This window comes from Oncorhynchus clarkii, chromosome 7 (genome assembly GCF_045791955.1).
Source record: "Oncorhynchus clarkii lewisi isolate Uvic-CL-2024 chromosome 7, UVic_Ocla_1.0, whole genome shotgun sequence".
NCBI classification, from domain to species: domain Eukaryota; kingdom Metazoa; phylum Chordata; class Actinopteri; order Salmoniformes; family Salmonidae; genus Oncorhynchus; species Oncorhynchus clarkii.
In genome coordinates, this window is record NC_092153.1 from 45,539,716 (window position 1) to 45,556,607 (window position 16,892).

The 16,892-nt window shown below is 41.7% G+C and overlaps 2 protein-coding genes across 3 annotated transcripts in view; both read right to left on the reverse strand.

Moving 5' to 3' along the window:
- The window catches only part of LOC139413378 (rho GTPase-activating protein 39-like), a 52,170-nt gene extending 48,588 nt beyond the window's left edge, over positions 1 to 3,582 (reverse strand). Inside the window, exon 1 of one of the 2 annotated variants that reach the window (XM_071160683.1) lies at positions 3,415 to 3,582. In XM_071160683.1, coding sequence (XP_071016784.1) covers positions 3,415 to 3,428 — 14 coding nt within the window. In that variant the 5' untranslated portion in view covers positions 3,429 to 3,582. The remainder of the gene's footprint in view (positions 1 to 3,414) is intronic. The other variant, XM_071160679.1, reaches the window with a different exon arrangement.
- Positions 3,583 to 4,618: 1,036 nt separating this feature from the next.
- The window catches only part of LOC139414272 (extracellular sulfatase Sulf-2-like), a 49,154-nt gene continuing 36,880 nt past the window's right edge, over positions 4,619 to 16,892 (reverse strand). Inside the window, exons 4-21 of the mRNA XM_071162175.1 lie at positions 16,302 to 16,541; positions 16,053 to 16,204; positions 15,359 to 15,528; positions 13,381 to 13,531; positions 13,095 to 13,270; positions 12,803 to 12,931; positions 12,647 to 12,703; positions 11,818 to 11,947; positions 11,447 to 11,663; positions 10,890 to 11,151; positions 10,508 to 10,604; positions 10,260 to 10,414; positions 9,958 to 10,127; positions 9,581 to 9,723; positions 9,327 to 9,435; positions 7,323 to 7,356; positions 6,945 to 6,998; positions 4,619 to 6,591 (exon numbers count right to left, since the gene is read on the reverse strand). Coding sequence (XP_071018276.1) covers positions 6,561 to 6,591; positions 6,945 to 6,998; positions 7,323 to 7,356; positions 9,327 to 9,435; positions 9,581 to 9,723; positions 9,958 to 10,127; positions 10,260 to 10,414; positions 10,508 to 10,604; positions 10,890 to 11,151; positions 11,447 to 11,663; positions 11,818 to 11,947; positions 12,647 to 12,703; positions 12,803 to 12,931; positions 13,095 to 13,270; positions 13,381 to 13,531; positions 15,359 to 15,528; positions 16,053 to 16,204; positions 16,302 to 16,541 — 2,477 coding nt within the window. The 3' untranslated portion in view covers positions 4,619 to 6,560. The remainder of the gene's footprint in view (positions 6,592 to 6,944; positions 6,999 to 7,322; positions 7,357 to 9,326; positions 9,436 to 9,580; positions 9,724 to 9,957; positions 10,128 to 10,259; positions 10,415 to 10,507; positions 10,605 to 10,889; positions 11,152 to 11,446; positions 11,664 to 11,817; positions 11,948 to 12,646; positions 12,704 to 12,802; positions 12,932 to 13,094; positions 13,271 to 13,380; positions 13,532 to 15,358; positions 15,529 to 16,052; positions 16,205 to 16,301; positions 16,542 to 16,892) is intronic.

The window sequence follows — 16,892 nt, forward strand, 5'->3', positions numbered from 1 at the left end:
AACTATAGAATTAGAATAATCATTATATTTCCACGATTCCAACAGTTCACCCAATTGTTTTGCTCTAAATCACAAGTGAAATGGCAATTGCAACATTTTTGCATCAACAGGGCTTTTCTGACTAACTTCTTTACATATGGGCATTTCCATCAAAAAGGATCCATGATCATCAACATGTGATGTTCATAGGAACATATCAATTGGGTGTGAAATTAAAGCTAAGAATCTATATTTTGGGAAATGAAGGCATTCATACATGCATTTTTATTTTATGTTCCATCTTAAAAATTAGGTATAAGAACGACTTTGATTTCTGGATACACAGATGGAAAAGGGGTCTTAGAAAACATTTACCCGCAAAAGTCTTAAACAGTATTAGAAATACATCAAAACATAATAATGTTGACGTAAAGACCTCTGCCAACTAATATAAACACTTATATTTTGTTTAGGAGAAATGGTTGCCTCCTGCTTTGTAACTCCGTTACCAAAAACCCACAAGATATTATCTAATGAATTTATGGAAAGTTCACAAAAGTAAAAATGAATGGTAGATCTATTAATTTGTTATAGTGTTTTTACTGATATCAACGTTTAGCTTAAAATTTTGATAAACTATTAGTTCTTCACATTTTAGGCGCAGCAATGTACACATGGAGGTAGGCCTATGTGTAAATTCCAAAATGCAAATGGCGGGAAAAAAACATTATAAAATGAACAGCACACATGCAAGCAGTTTCATGGACAGAGATGGAAATATCCATTAGAAAGAGGGGGGATTTAAAGACGCATTAACTATCATGGGTTGCTAATATGAGTAGGATAATGCATTTGGATGATAGACAACGAAATAAAGTTGAAAGAAAACCAATAGAACAGGAGAATGCATAATGAGCAAGTCAATATCAAAATACCATTAGCCTTTTGCACAGTACATCTTGAGTTGGCCTGACTGAAAGAACAATATGGGATTTATCATTTTAAATAATTCAGAGTGTATGTCACTGTTTCTCATAGAATTTTTCACTCAGGGCGCCTTTCCTTCGTCAGGGCAGGCCATTAGAATTTTTTGGCCAAAATTAAAGTATACCCACTTCTCCAGGCACCACTACACCACTCTCTCGATCAATAACTAAGATATATTTTTAAACTCAAGGTGCCATGTCATATCTGACACTCCATTCTTTCTGCAGATATCGCATAAAAACCAGAGGGAGACTTTACTTGAATTCCATTACCAAAGTTAGCATCTATAAAAATTAAAAATAAAGTAAATTTTTTTTTTTTACATTGCTCTGCCATTTCCGGGTTGCAAAATGTTGAATAGTTTGCCTATTTTCCGTTTGTGAGAAAACAAGATAGCGTAGAGAATCATAGTACCATCTAAACCACTGAAATACATTTTCTATAACCAAAGACATTGTATTTTCAGCTGTTTGAAGTTGGTGTACAAAAAAGTAAAAAAGCAAAAACTAAACTTAGGAACGGGAAGCATAGAAATTGCATACACAGAACAAATCTACCGCTTGCATTCAATGATAATTACAGATATATAACTCACATTTCTATGTGAATTTGGTCGGGTCGCCCAAAAACATACATATTGCAGTCAAAGTGTAATTCCGTTACTGTGGAATTGCCCATATTACTTAGTTTCAGTTTCAAAAGTCTCCAGGAGTCAGTGGACATCCCTGTGACGGTTATGTTTGAAGTTTTACGTTTTATTAGTCATATGTACGGGATACAGATGGTATACACCGTCCAACGAAATGCTTAATTGTAGGGTCCTTCTCGACAACGCAACAATAAGAAAAAATAAACTATATAAATATGAACATAAAGTAAATGGCTCAGTAGAATAGAATAAACTTTTTAGCATAAGTACAGGAAGGCAAAATGTCTGTTTTGGGGAAGGGGGGGATTGGGGGCAAGTGATAAATTGTGCAGTATTTAGCAATGTGTATCGATGGGGGGATTTTTCCTCTTGTACAATGTGTGATAGATTGAGTGGGATGGATTGAAAAGTGAGTGTGTATGCAGAACCCAACACCACACAGATGCTCCCCATTTCACGCTGTCACCAATACCCGAACGTTGGATAGGAACACCAGCTGCACACGGAGAGGTAAAATAGTGCTGCGCTGTGAGATGTATACTCCCTAGTACTCCAGGCAATATAAATGGCATCTTTTGCAAACAGCATGCTACTGAGGACCTTGGAGTGACTAATATGTCTGATGGTTACACCACCAGTGAGGGAATGAAAGTCATCAAAAAGGTTTTGAATGTCCCCTTGAACCACTCTAAACGGAGACATCAAGGCTGTTGAGACTGCAGGGGTTGGCTAAACACATTATCTCAGAAATGCTCGCTTTAAACCAGTGACACCCAATAACACATTCAAATCCATAAACACAATTTAATTCATGTTCATCAATAATTCACTTTTTGGGAAGTAAAAAAAAATGGAGTACATTCACATAAGACTTTCTTTGAGCTTGTGGCGAAGACTTATTTCCATTGAACCATCTGTTTCATAAAACAAAATCAAAGCAGAAGAGGCTAAAGGGTTTTAATGAGCAACTTCACATCTGTCTTAAAGCATAGAGACAGATGTTGGAGAATATTAATGTGTGAATAAACCAAGTCAATCTAACTGCACCAGCCATCTTAACCTACATGAGTGAAACAGCGGTGCAACAAATGGGATACGGAACATTTGTCTTCCGCCTTGGTTATTGGTCTGTTCACCACACTAAAGAGCCAGTAAAGCCAATTTGCGAATCAGTTAAAGATTAATCATAGTGGGAACTGACAATTAAAAGGACACTCAAAAGGCAAACTAAATATTCCCAGAAAGGATACAGCATCTATGGGAAATACATCCTTAATAGACAACATTTTCAATCATGCTTTGATGTTGGGTGAATATGTTGACTTAAAAAAATTGTTTTAACAAGATTAATGGCTAATAATTGTCTCTATAGGATACTGAAATATGTTATTCATATCAGTTATAGCTCTCAAACAACCACCAGATAACTTGGGGGCAAGTTTTTGGTGACTAGTATTCTAAACGATTATCTGAACATCTTTCAGCATTAAAAACTGTATAAACAGGACAACAGACATACACTATAATAAAAGTTAGTTCCATAACCTTGCAATATCACTTTCCTCCACCATTCCTCATCTTCACAGGGATATTGGATAAGACAGTACACACTTTAAACTTAAATGTAAAATGTTTAAGATCCTATCCGTCTGTTAAGTAAATTACACTTAAGTGTGGTTAGTCGGTGCTCGAAATTCAAAATAGTCCGCCAAACAAATCTTGCGGTGCTGGTTGAGTTAAAGTTATTTCTGTTATAAATGTTGCCCGTAAGGTTTAATTTCCCATATCATTTATCTTACCTTATCCCGGACATTTTCTTCACATTGTGAACATTGCGTTGCCTTGGTCTTGAAATTATAATGTAATGTTGACTTATTCTTGTTAATTTTCCCACCGCGTTGGACGGTCTGAAAAAGAGACAGCTCTCCAGTAGTGATTTAGATTTGGAGTCTCCGCCTCTGCACGTGAGTCATACGATGGGGTCACCCCGCGATTCGAGTCCAGGACGTACCCACGCGCTTCCCGCTCATCCTGCTATTGCCATAAGGCTACCTCCGACGGAACATTCGACACAATTCTAAGCCTACTCTTGGTCCAATGTTGATGATTTAGATTTATGTCTCATTTTCACGTCTTTAATATTGAAGTTTTTGAGAGTCCTAAATACACCCCCCCCCCCCCCCCCCCCACATGGGAATTTAAAGTGTAGGCGTTCCTAAGGGCTTAACATTATAAACAGGCCACTCACTAGCTGTTGGTTCTGCAGGGATGGGCAACTGGCGGCCCGCCAACCCTTTTGCGTGCGTGCGTGCGTGCGTGCGTGCATGCGTGTGTGTCACAGGAGGTTGGTGGCACCTTGGTGGCTTGGTAATGGCTGGAGCAGAATCAGTGGAACGGTAGCAAATACATCAAGCACATGGTTTCCATGTGTTTGATGCCATTCCATTAGATCTGTTCCAGAAACTATTATGAGCTGTCCTTCCCTCAGCAGCCTCCACTCGTGTGTGTGTGTGTGTGTGTGTGTGGTGGGGGGGGGGGGGGGGGGGGGTTATTGTAGAATTGCCCGAAATGAACACTAAAACTTGAAAAAGTATGTGAAATTAGTTATAAAATTGCAACCTTTTCTCATGGCAAAATGTGTAGAATTTCAGCAAACTAGCTTTAAAACAGAAACATGTTTTCTACATCCCTTGACAAAATGTGTAGAAATTATTTGAGGCCCCTCATGATGAGTTCAGATTTTTTTTGTCCCCCACCCACATCAAAATTGCACATCCCTGTTCTAGTGTTTGATTAGGATCTCACAGTCAAAGAGTGAACTGGATGGAAGACACGGGGTCAGCAACAAGAAAGCGAACAGAGACACCTGCTGGTTGAGTTTCTTAGCACAGAACGTTCTCACTCTCATCCTGAGAGCCCCACTAATGTATAACTGAAGCAGTGACAACAACAGAGAGGTGACCAATACATAGCAGGGTTAAAGGTTAAAGTAGTAAACAGACATGAGGGCAATCAACACTTTATTCACAATCAAAACTCTGCTATGGGAGTCTCACTGCTAAGAAACAAAGAACGCTAAAAATGAGGGCAATAAATTAATATGCATGTCAAGATGCATTACATTGTTGTGTAACTTGTTTACTCTTGTGTACAACAGAGTCATTTTACAGGGACTTCTTTTCACAGTGAATATTTTCTAAATGCTTTCTCATCTTAAATAAGTATTTTCAAACTACAGTGAGAGCAGAGGAGAAATTCAGAGAGATGTCCAGACAGGACAAATGGACAAATACAGAGCTAGGAAAATTCATCAAGCTACGTTCTTTCTAAAAGGTAATATTTGTCAACTCATATCAAACACGAAAGAGAGGTCTGCCTATTTTTCTGAATTATAAAAAATATTGTCAACATTTATATTAATTGCACAACATACATTCAAATACATACTGTACAGCAAGTCTTTATTTTTCGCAATGTTATCATAGCACCATGTATAGCAAGCTGAACAAACTAACATGATTGGATCTAGCAGGTGGCATTAGCAATACAAATGAGTAAAATTACATCCACTTATGAAATGTACACATTCCGCTGGTGTGAAGATGCTTGTTTGGTAGTCTCGTCTGTACCATTGTCTAGGAGGGTGGGGTAGTGGTTAGCGAAGTCCCATCCTAGTTTAAAGTGAACTAGGGGGGATAAGCAAGGTGATGTGATGTGTCTTTCATATCCTGCCCAGCTCCATCCCCATACAGTCTGGTGTGTTGTCGTTCTCACTCCTGTATCATCCTTGGGGGGGGGGGGGGGGGGGGGGGGTGTAAAGAATCCTCGCATGACATCAACGTTAATATAATGTATATTGCAAAATAATGGAGTAAATGTCCTGGGGAACCATTCTGTAGCCATAACACAAACAAAAAAAGTGAGAAGTTTCCAGAGTGGTATACTACAAAGCAGGTTCAACTTTGATAAAGTTGTTCACTTCAAACCAGGACTTCTCTAACCACTACCCCACCACCCCTAGGCAATGGTACAGACGAGACTACCCAAACAAACATCTTCACACCAGCAGAATGCATACATTTCATTGGTGGATGTCATTTTACAGTTGATTTTCTGGTTCATTAAGAAAGCTAAACATAGATATGTGTTTATGGTTAAGTTAATTAGACCATACATATGTCAAGCTTATCTTTCTAAGAAGTAATAAGTTATTTCAGAATATTCAGGCAAGTTAGCAGGCTAACTCCTTTATACTGCTTTGTAGCATACCCCTCAGGCGTGCTAGCATGTTCTGGACAATACCTTTCATGCTGTGCAGTGAGGCGAAAGCTTGACTTGATGTTATCGCCTGACATCATACTCCCACGGGGTGACGATTTAACCCAGATGTGGCACAATGCCATAAGGGATGATACATTTCAGGTTGTGGCAGCAGAATTTACATTAAACTAATATTGGTACCCAATGTTAAGGCGGTTATGAGAGACTAATATTAAACACACCTCACATTCACTGTTCACACAGGGCGACTGTTGGAAGTCAAAGTATAGGTTTGAAGTGTATCCCCACTCAATTGATCAGTCTCCAACTCAGTTTGGCGGTCCTGACAACTGGAGTGATGGGAGATGAGAGGTGAGGACATTCCTGTGCGAGTGAATGAGTGTGTGTGTGTGTGTGTGTGTGAGAGAGAGAGAGAGAAAGAGAGAAGACAGGAGAGGTTATAGTTTTCATTTTCTTGGATGTTTCAGTATTTGCTTAGCTGGGTGATGATCTGAGCATCAGTGGCAGCTAATGTAGGATCAGCATCGTCCTCCATAATCTCCCACAATAATGGTAGATCAGATTACATTCCCATGAAGTCTGTACAAAGTCCTCAGGTTCACCAGTAGTTCTGGTCCTCCTCTATTGGCAGACTGCAGTGTGGTGGGTTGTGGGACACAGGTTGTTAACCAACCCATCCTTCCCAAATCTGCCCTCTGTATAAACAACACATAGATGGAGATATATTAGTGTTTCAATAGTACAAATTGCTGATCATCGTAGTTCCAGCAACTTTAATAAGAAAAAACTAGAAGACGACTGACAAATTACCAGAAAATACCAAAGACAAAGGACACTTCATCAGTACAACACCACTGACTGAAAAGTAGGTCTATCTAAGCCTTACGAGCATGACATTGAAATGCAGGTAAGTATTAGTTACATGAAAAGCTTCAAACGAGAAGGTTGAAAAGCATGCTGCTGGGCCATCTGACAAAGCAAGATAATCTGGATGAAGAGGGGGAGGTTGGCTGAACTGAGGGGAACAGATGGGTTATGACAAACTCACAGGGATTTGGAAGAGGGCTTCTTCACTTTTGGCCTCTTTCGACGATGAACTGGCCTGAAGAATGTACAGCGCGGACACGCACACGTACGTGAGGGGGAAACACACACACAAACAGACAGCGGAAACAAGCCATTAGGATTCATTGCAACATGAGGAACAGAAGCTGCTACACTCTCATGCTTGCGTTTTAGAATTCACCTAAATAGTTGTTTATTAATAGAATCAACAATGTGACAATTTGTGCAATCCCTATGAAGTATCTCAGAGACTTTATAATCTGCTTAAAAGAAGTGTTCCATTATATTATTTACCCAATGCAGGAAATGCAGTAAAATGTACAATAAGACACCAAAGGACAAAAAGGAAAAATTTCAGTACCTGTATTCACTTAAAGAGTTTCTGTCTTTACCACCTGAAATATAGATAATGTTATTAAAGAACTGAAGTAGCAGTGGTTTGTGTGTATGTACAGTGGGACAAAAAAAAGTATTTAGTCAGCCACCCACTTAAAAAGATGAGAGAGGCCTGTAATCATCATAGGTACACTTCAACTATGACAGACAAAATGAGAAAAAAAAATCCAGAAAATCACATTGTAGGATTTTTAATGAATGTATTTGTAAATTATGGTGGAAAATAAGTATTTGGTCACCTACAAACAAGCAGGATTTCTGTCTCTCACAGACCTGTAACTTCTTCTTTAAGAGGCTCCTCTGTCCTCCATTCGTTACCTGTATTAATGGCACCTGTTTGAACTTGTTATCAGTATAAAAGACACCTGTCCACAACCTCAAACAGTCACACTACAAACTCCACTATGGCCAAGACCAAAGAGCTGTCAAAGGACACCAGAAACAAAATTGTAGACCTGCACCAGGCTGGGAAGACTGAATCTGCAATAGGTAAGCAGCTTGGTTTGAAGAAATCAACTGTGGGAGCAATTATTAGGAAATGGAAGACATACAAACCACTGATAATCTCCCTCGATCTGGGGCTCCACGCAAGATCTCACCCCGTGGGGCAAAATGATCACAAGAACGGTGAGCAAAAATCCCAGAACCACACGGGGGGACCTAGTGAATGACCTGGGAGAGCTGGGACCAAAGTAACAAAGCCTACCATCAGTAACACACTACGCCGCCAGGGACTCAAATCCTGCAGTGCCAGACGTGTCCCCCTGCTTAAGCCAGTACATGTCCAGGCCCGTCTGAAGTTTGCTAGAGAGCATTAGGATGATCCAGAAGAAGATTGGGAGAATGTCATATGGTCAGATGAAACCAAAATATAACTTTTTGGTAAAAACTCAACTCGTCGTGTTTGGAGGACAAAGAATGCTGAGTTTCATCCAAAGAACACCATACCTACTGTGAAGCATGGGGGTGGAAACATCATGCTTTGGGGCTGTTTTTCTGCAGAGGGACCAGGACGACTGAACCGTGTAAAGGAAAGAATGATTGGGGCCATGTATCGTGAGATTTTGAGTGAAAACCTCCTTCCATCAGCAAGGGCATTGAAGATGAAACGTGGCTGGGTCTTTCAGCATGACAATGATCCCAAGCACACCGCCCGGGCAATGAAGGAGTGGCTTCGTAAGAAGCATTTCAAGGTCCTGGAGTGGCCTAGCCAGTCTCCAGATCTCAACCCCATAGAAAATCTTTGGAGTTGAAAGTCCGTGTTGCCCAGCAACAGCCCCAAAACATCACTGCTCTAGATGAGATCTGCATGGAGGAATGGGCCAAAATACCAGCAACAGTGTGTGAAAACCTTGTGAAGACTTACAGAAAATGTTTGACCTCTGTCATTGCCAACAAAGGGTATATAACAAAGTATTGAGATAAACTTTTGTTATTGACCAAATATTTATTTTCCACCATAATTTGCAAAGAAATTCATGAAAAATTCTACGATGTGATTTTCTGGATTTTCTTTTCCTCATTTTGTCTGTCATAGTTGAAGTGTACCTATGATGAAAATTACAGTCCTCTCTCATCTTTTTAAGTGGGAGAACTTGCACAATTGATGGCTGACTAAATACTTTTTTGCCCCACTGTATGTACTGTACCAGTCAAAAGTTTGGACACACCTACTCATTCAGGGGTTTTCCTTATTTTTACTATTTTCTACATTGCAGAATAATAGTGAAGACTTCAAAACTATTAAATAACACATTTGGAATCATGTAGTAACCTAAAATATATTTAGACTTGTTTAACACTTTTTTGGCTACTACATGATTCCATATGTGTTATTTAATAGTTTTGATGTCTTCACTATTATTTTACAATGTAGAAAATAGTAAAAATAAAGAAAAACCCTTGAATGGGTAGGTGTGTCCAAACTTTTAACTGGTACTGTATGTGTGTGTGTGTCTTTCTGACTCACCTGTCTCTGGATTGCATTGCTTGTGGCCTTTGCAGCTCCTCAGTTCCATAAGTTGCTGGTGCATCTGGTTGAGGGCAGTGCGGTCCAGGGTACTAACCCCATTTATCAACTACAGACAATCAGAGGACAGGATATGTTACCAAACACTGTAAAACATCACAATAAGAGGCTACAGCTCATTTGTGAGATTTAAAAGAGAGAGGGAGAGCAAGTGAGCAAGAGAACGAGAGAGAGAGAGAGAGAGAGAGAGATACCTGGTATGGGTCAGTGTTCAGATCGAAATACTCTATGAAACCTGTGGCGAACTCGCAGAATATGAAGTTGTGTGTGTCGTTGATGGTCCTGAGGCACCAGTAAGTGTTGTTGTTGGCGCTGGTACAAGCACAGAATGGACCCACTGGCAGGGGATGGAAAGAGACAGACGTAGTTATTCAAACAAGATACATGGCCAGTTTAAACACACCTACTTCATCTTATTTTTGGATCTTTACAATTAATCATTCAATATATCATTTTGTGGCAGTGATGAAGCAGAGTGGTAAAAATTCAGGAATCCCATGTCTCTTTACTTTTACTCTAACTGTTACTATTGTTCTGCATTTGTTTTAGTCTGCATTCTGTCATCCCATACTTGTCCAGAAGGGGGCAGTCTGCCAGTGCTGGTTGTCATGGGTGAAACAGGTGAGACCAGGCATGCTGCAGGTGTCGTTGTTGCGGAGCCTCTTGAGCAGTTTACGGAGTTTCTTCCTACGTTTCTGCTCCTTCATCAGCCACTGCTTCTTCTGCTTAGAGGGCATTTTGCTGAGGACACACCACAAGAGGACATATAAAGAGAGATACACTGATTTGTGAGGATCTCCCTCTCTCCCTCCCTCTCTCCCTCACACACACACAAACACATGCACATACACACCACCATCTCACAATCATTACTTTAGTGAGTGAATGCGGCCTGCATCGAGTCTGAACATCCCGTTGTTCTTGGACAGGTAATTGGGGGTGTTACACTGGCACTCTTCAGGCCGAACCTTCTTCAGGTGACCTTTGACCTCACGCAAGTTCTTTATTTTCGTCTGCAGGGTTTCAATCTGCGCACAGCACATACAAAATAGTTAACCCCCGCAATGACAAGAAAGGCTACAGATCAGCCAGGTCAGATTGAGGATCAACTAGAGCAGTACCTCGTGCTCGATGTGGAGCTTATGGTCTTTCCAGGCCTGGAGGGATTTGTAGAGTCCTCCATCACACCTGACTGTGTCATTCATCAGGATGGAGCACCTGTGGGGAAAACACACACCAGCTACTGTATCATCACCTTTACCTGACAACTGCATTTACCACAGTTTACAGCAGTTAAGCACTTTCTTACAGCACCCTCTCAACACCTGAGCATGAATCACTGTAAAGCTAGTGTGCTTCACAAGAACATAAAGATTAATCATACTACTACTCATAGACCCACCGACACGGAAGCTCAACACACATATTCACAGATATTCACATGCACATGCACACGCACACGCACACGCACACGCACACACACACACACACACACACACACACCTGTAGGTGACTTTAAGAGCGGCAGGTGGTGTAAGGCTGTTGCTGGTTGTAGGTCTGGCTGTAACTCCCATTCCACTGAACTCCTCATCGTCGTCTTCCTGCAGGACCGCTCCTCTCCTCCTCTCCCCAGGCCTGCTGGTATTCCGGAGGCCCACGGGCCTGTAGCCCTCTTCCAGGTCCACAGCATAAAGGTCTCCATCCAGCTCAAAGGGAATGGACCGGGCCCAACGGTTCCTAGTCAGACTCTTAGTGGACTTTACCTCTGATGGGGTTACAAGATTTATTCATTTCAATGTTATTATTACAAAGGTATTGCAACGCCAATGACCCAAGAGAGAGAGGGTGTTAAAGTATATAGCATTTGTCACTGTTTTTAAATGACGCACAGGAAGTCACTTAAATTGTATTGTGTCTCATTTCAAGAAAAATAAAATATTTTTGTAAAGTTTTCTAATCTGCCCCCGAGGGACAACAAATACTTGTCCTATCATTTGCAAGCACAATTTATAGGCCTTTGATAAATGGTAAATCTATAAGCCACTGAAAGGACTACTCACTTTTCTTGGTAAGCAGTCTCTTCCTCTTCAGGGGTGTAATTTTGAGGCCTAGGGGGCCACAGTCACAGCTGTCTCCAGCATTGGAGACGTGTCCAACCCACTGCTGGGACCCGCTGCTGGCCATCAGAGCCTGCATACGTGGGGCATAGAGACTGGCCATGCCCTTACACTTATACAGCCTCAACTTACCAGACGGGTCCTCCAGACACTGCCACTTCTACACACATAGAGAAGGGAAAGGGGGGGGGGGGTGGGAGATTTAGCTACATTTCTCCCTCCTTTTTCAGAGGGGAAAATGGGGAGAGAGATTTAGCTATATTTCTGCTAATGTATAAGTGTTTGTGCCTGTGGGTATTGTACGGAACTCTTACCTGCCCTGGCTGTTCACAGGAGCTCTGGTACTCTGCCCTCTGACACAGGTCTTTGACCCGCTGGTACTTGGGGAGGAAATTCTCCTCCTGGGCCACCTCCTTCCCATCAGCCTTCTTGTGGAGCAGTTTCCTGTGTGAACAGGATGGACTCAGATGAGAGTAATAGAACATAGACTAAACACACATAAAACTTTGATCACATGGCTGTGGGGGATTATCCCTTTAATTGCACTTGATTAACCCTCCTGTTGTGTTTGTTTCATGTTAATTCATTCTGTGTTCCCGGTCCAAAATGACTGCCCCATTATAGCTGATTATAAATCCATAATAATACATATATTATCACCTAATGTTGTGTTAGATCACGTTTTGAACTTCTATTTGCTATTTATGGCCTGTGTGTGTGTGTGTGTGTGTGTGTGTGTGTGTGTGTGTGTGTGTGTGTGTGTGTGTGTGTGTGTGTGTGTGTGTGTGTGTGTGGGGGGGGGGGTTCTGGGAGAGGAAGTGTGTCCATCTGATGAATGGGCATGTGCCTGAACCCAATTTTATACACTAATTGTAGTCTCATCCATTCATTTCTAATGACCGGTCATTTTTGAGCAGGAACACCACAGGTGTACAAAAGTTCAATAAAACACCCAAAATGTAATGAAAATCATCTAAATGTATTTTGTATGTTCAGATGCCCTGTATGGACAAAGTCATGGAACCTTATGACAATCAGATTAAATTAACTACATTTTTCAGAGAGAAAACTTGGAAATCGGTCAAATTTTGCCGGAACACAGCAGGAGGGTTAATGACTCAATTATGAATGTAACATACTGACCCTCGCTCTACCAGGAAGGAGTCCCTCCACATCTTCCCCTTCTTGTTCACCTGGAACCTGCAACAAAAGCAAGATATTTCAGGTCATCCTGAAGCGACATGGAGTGTCCATTGTGTTAAGTTCAAACCATGCAAATGAAGTTGCGACCCTCTGTACCTGTTGACAGGTTTGTCTGTGTCCAGGAGTTTGAGGATGGACTTGCCGTCCATATCAGAGGGAACATCGGCTCCGGCCATGTCCAACAATGTGGGAGCCAGGTCAACGTTCAGCACCACATGAGGGTTACTGCAGGAGGGCACAAGAGCAGGTGGGGGAGAGAGATGAGTGCTGCGTAAGGGATATTATCAAGAGAGTAGTAGTAACAGTGAGATAAGAGCCAAAAGACAACTATTTCTATTGAAACATATACTTAACAAGGTACTGTACAAAGCTTCAAAGTTGCACTCACATGGCTCCTGCCTCCACATTGGGGCCTCGTATGTAGAAGGGCACCCGGATGTCAAACTCGTAGGGCATGGACTTGCCCTTGACCAGGCCGTACTGGCCAATGTGGTAGCCGTGGTCTGATGTGTAAACAATGTAGGTGTTGTCCAACTCACCTGTCTCCACCAGCATGTTGTACACCTGAGGAGGAGGACACAGTGAGACAGGTAGTCAGGTAGTTGTAGTTGAGCATGAGAGACTATTTTCTGTTTGTCTTTCTTCATGTCTGTCTGTCTACCAGCCTGACTCACCTTGTCCACACAGTCGTCCACAGACAGCAGGGTCTGCATCCTCCGGCGCTGCAGCATGTTGGTGAACTGCATGTGGACGGGTTTCATGGGGCCTGTGTAGCGCAGGATCCAGTGCTTGTCTGGGTTAGGAGCATAGTTATAGCTCGGGGTTCTGAGAAAGGGATGGAGGGAAACGAGTACTTAGTTCTCGACGAAATGTATCTTCATTGACGTGTCTTTGTTTTTCCTGCCATGGAACTGACTTTTTTTTACCAAGCACAGGAGACAGAGGAGTGCTTACTGCTCTGATATCTTCACCATTATGTCTCCAGAAATCCCAGAGGAGCTTTAAGATGAACTCTGTAGTTGTTTAAACTGCCATGTTTGTTTACAATATTACAACAACAAAGGAGTTGCATCAACCAGCGAACACAGTTTCACTGCACGCAGGAATAGAACAGTAGAACATGGACCGCAAGTTTTTCTTTACCACGATGCTGGATGCTCCTCTCCTCCGTTTCATCAACAAAACAGAAACTTTATTTTAAAGGCGGTGGGGTGAAGAGTGGTTCTGTTCCCCCCCCCTTTACGGAAAGCATTTTACAGATCACATTCTATAGAGGTGACATATCTTTTGAATTAACACTGAATAGTATTGTGGTAGGGAACATTGTGATAGTTCTCACAGTATTCATAGAAGAGTGTTTAATATGCATAGCTGTATAGTCTAAATGTGAAATTCTGGTGTGAAGGAAGCATTGTTATATTGCACTGCATTGCATTGTGTTGCATATTGTATTGTATTGAATTGAATTGCATTGTCATGTGAATTCCAATAGAAATCAGATTATACAAAGCTGTGGTTGGTTTCATGATGTAGGGGTTGGAACCAAAATCATTTTCCAATCATTCTGTTCCGAACAAAATCAATGTTTTTCTCTTTCAGTTCCAGTTTTCCGACCACCATAATAAAGTTTTGAACTGGTTCGAACCCGAAAAAGTAACGGTTCATATAGTTCATTTGGCATGAAGCGGAGACTTGTGTGTTCCGGGTGCTGTTTCCGTTCCTCAAATTTTTTTGCTATTTTCCCTGAACCGGTTCCAATCCCTGTGTTGTTTTACGATTGACATATACAACAATATATATAAATAAACAAATATAAATAATTTGAAACTGATCTCATAACTTATTGTGTATGCTGAATTGGAGGCATATGAACCAAAGAAAAGCCAACCTGCTGCCATTCTGATCAATATCAGCCAACATAGAGAGGACCATTTTATTAATATGAACTAATATTAACTCAGGGGTAGATGGAACCTTAATGATTTCAAAGTTAACAAGCTGCTAAATATCTAACGAGGGCTTGGAGGCAAGGCATATTTAACATTCCAGCATATCGATTTGACTTGGCAAAAAGCTAATCGTCTATGGCCTTGGAGCACAAGGCCCTGACAACAGATTTAAATAGAGGATGAAGATGAGTCACTGCAATGTGGATGTGAAAAGGGTTTTCTGGAGGGATGGAGTAAGAGGGGAGACATTTTCTTTCCCTCCATAAAGGGAAAGCGAGATAATTTATAAGCTCCCAACAGGGGGGGGTGTAGATTTCTGAGAAAAAGCAATTAAAAGTTGACATTAAAACAGATTGGGCTGAATATAATCACTGTGTTACACTTTTATTCAGTACTTTAATGATGCTTATGGGACTGTGCTGCCTCCCTGTTTGTCTCTCACATGACCAATGGGAGAGGTGGTATTAGCCCAGGACCAAGCGTTTATCTTCGGGGTACTGTGCCAAGCAGACAAAGGCTGGGACCCATAGTGTGTTATCATAGTCTATGGATGCCTATTTATCATGAACCTCTTTAACGATGCCAATCTACTGTAAAGTCTGCAATGTACAAGGATCATCGCTGATCCTACATTCAGCGTACACGAGCACACTGCGTCTTCTGTCAAATGAGTGTGTCTGTGTCTGTTACAGTATATCCTTACATGTGCTGCGAGGCGTTGGGGAAGGCAGTGCTGTACTGCGGTGCTGAGTCCTCTGGCCCATGTGGGGCAGCGTGGCTCAGGACCATCATCACTGGTCGGTGGGGGTACATCCTCTTAGAGGAGCGGAAGTAGTTGAGGCTGTCATTGGTGATGATGTCTGTGAGATAGTCCTGTGGAAGCAAGAATCGCCTGTACATGAGGTTCTGAACTCTAATATTAGGCTACTTCCTTCCAGAAAGGGAAATAAAAATGTGTATAGAGCAATAAAGCTTGTCATACAGGCTGCCTTATAACAGCATTTAGATTGAGATAAACTGTTTACTGCTGGTTACTACTGTATACTATTATATACTACTATTTACTACTGTATACTACTGTTTACTGCTGTATACTACTGTATACTATTATATACTACTGTATACTATTATATACTACTATTTACTACGGTATATTACTGTTTACTACTGTATACTACTGTATACTATTATATACTACTGTATACTATTATGTACTACTGTTAACTATTGTATACTACTGTTTACTACTGTATATATTGTATACTATTGTATACTATTTTATACTACTGTATAACAATATTATCATCATTTTTAAGAATTGGATGATTAAATCAGGGTTATTCATCATCATAGGTTACTACTCCAATATTTGAGTGAAAACTGAAACAGGATGGAACCTTTGGATAGTTGCTGCCATGCTTCTCCCGCGCACCGTTCCTGCACAGAGTGTAGTTGTAGAAGCGAGAGTTCTTCACCAGCGCTACCCACTCCCTCCAGCCAGGGGGCACATACGAGCCGTTGTACTCATTCAGGTACTTCCCAAAGAAGGCTGGGACAAGTGGTGGGCACGAGTACAAAGTGATTCACTATGCAATAATGCATGTGTGTCTGTGTGGGTGTATATATGCTGCACAGTTCACACTCACCCGTCCTGTAGCCTGAGTTGTTAAGGTGCACAGCGAAGGTGTGAGGCTCATGGTGGGCCTGCCAGGACGGCGAGGAACAGTTCTCGTTGTTGGTGAAGGTGTGGTGGTTGTGAACGTACTTCCCTGTCAGAATAGAGGAGCGCGATGGGCAGCACATGGGAGTGGTGGAGAAGGCGTTAGAGAAATGGGTGCCTCCCTGCTCCATGATACGCCGTGTCTTATTCATGGCTTGCATTGAGCCTGGAGGAGACAGAGACGGGGAAAAGAGAGGGGAAGGAGGGAGAGAGGGAAAGGGTGAGGGGAAGAGAGGCATAAAGATGGAAGGGGGTGAGGGATGTGAGAGAGAGAGGGGGAGAGAGAGAGAATAAATATTTTCTGTGAAGAGTCGCCCATTTGAATTCATGTGTACTAAAGGCTTTTCAGGCTGATGCCGATTGTTTAGTGAAACAGATGCTCGACCATAAATTCCTGGTTTTCAATGGTATTCTCACGAGCAATCAGAGCGGAACAAAGGGTGTCAGTGAGGTTGTTATACCGGCACTCCAGTCCAATATGCAGTTTAAGGGCTTAAACGGGGAGGGAGATGGCCAG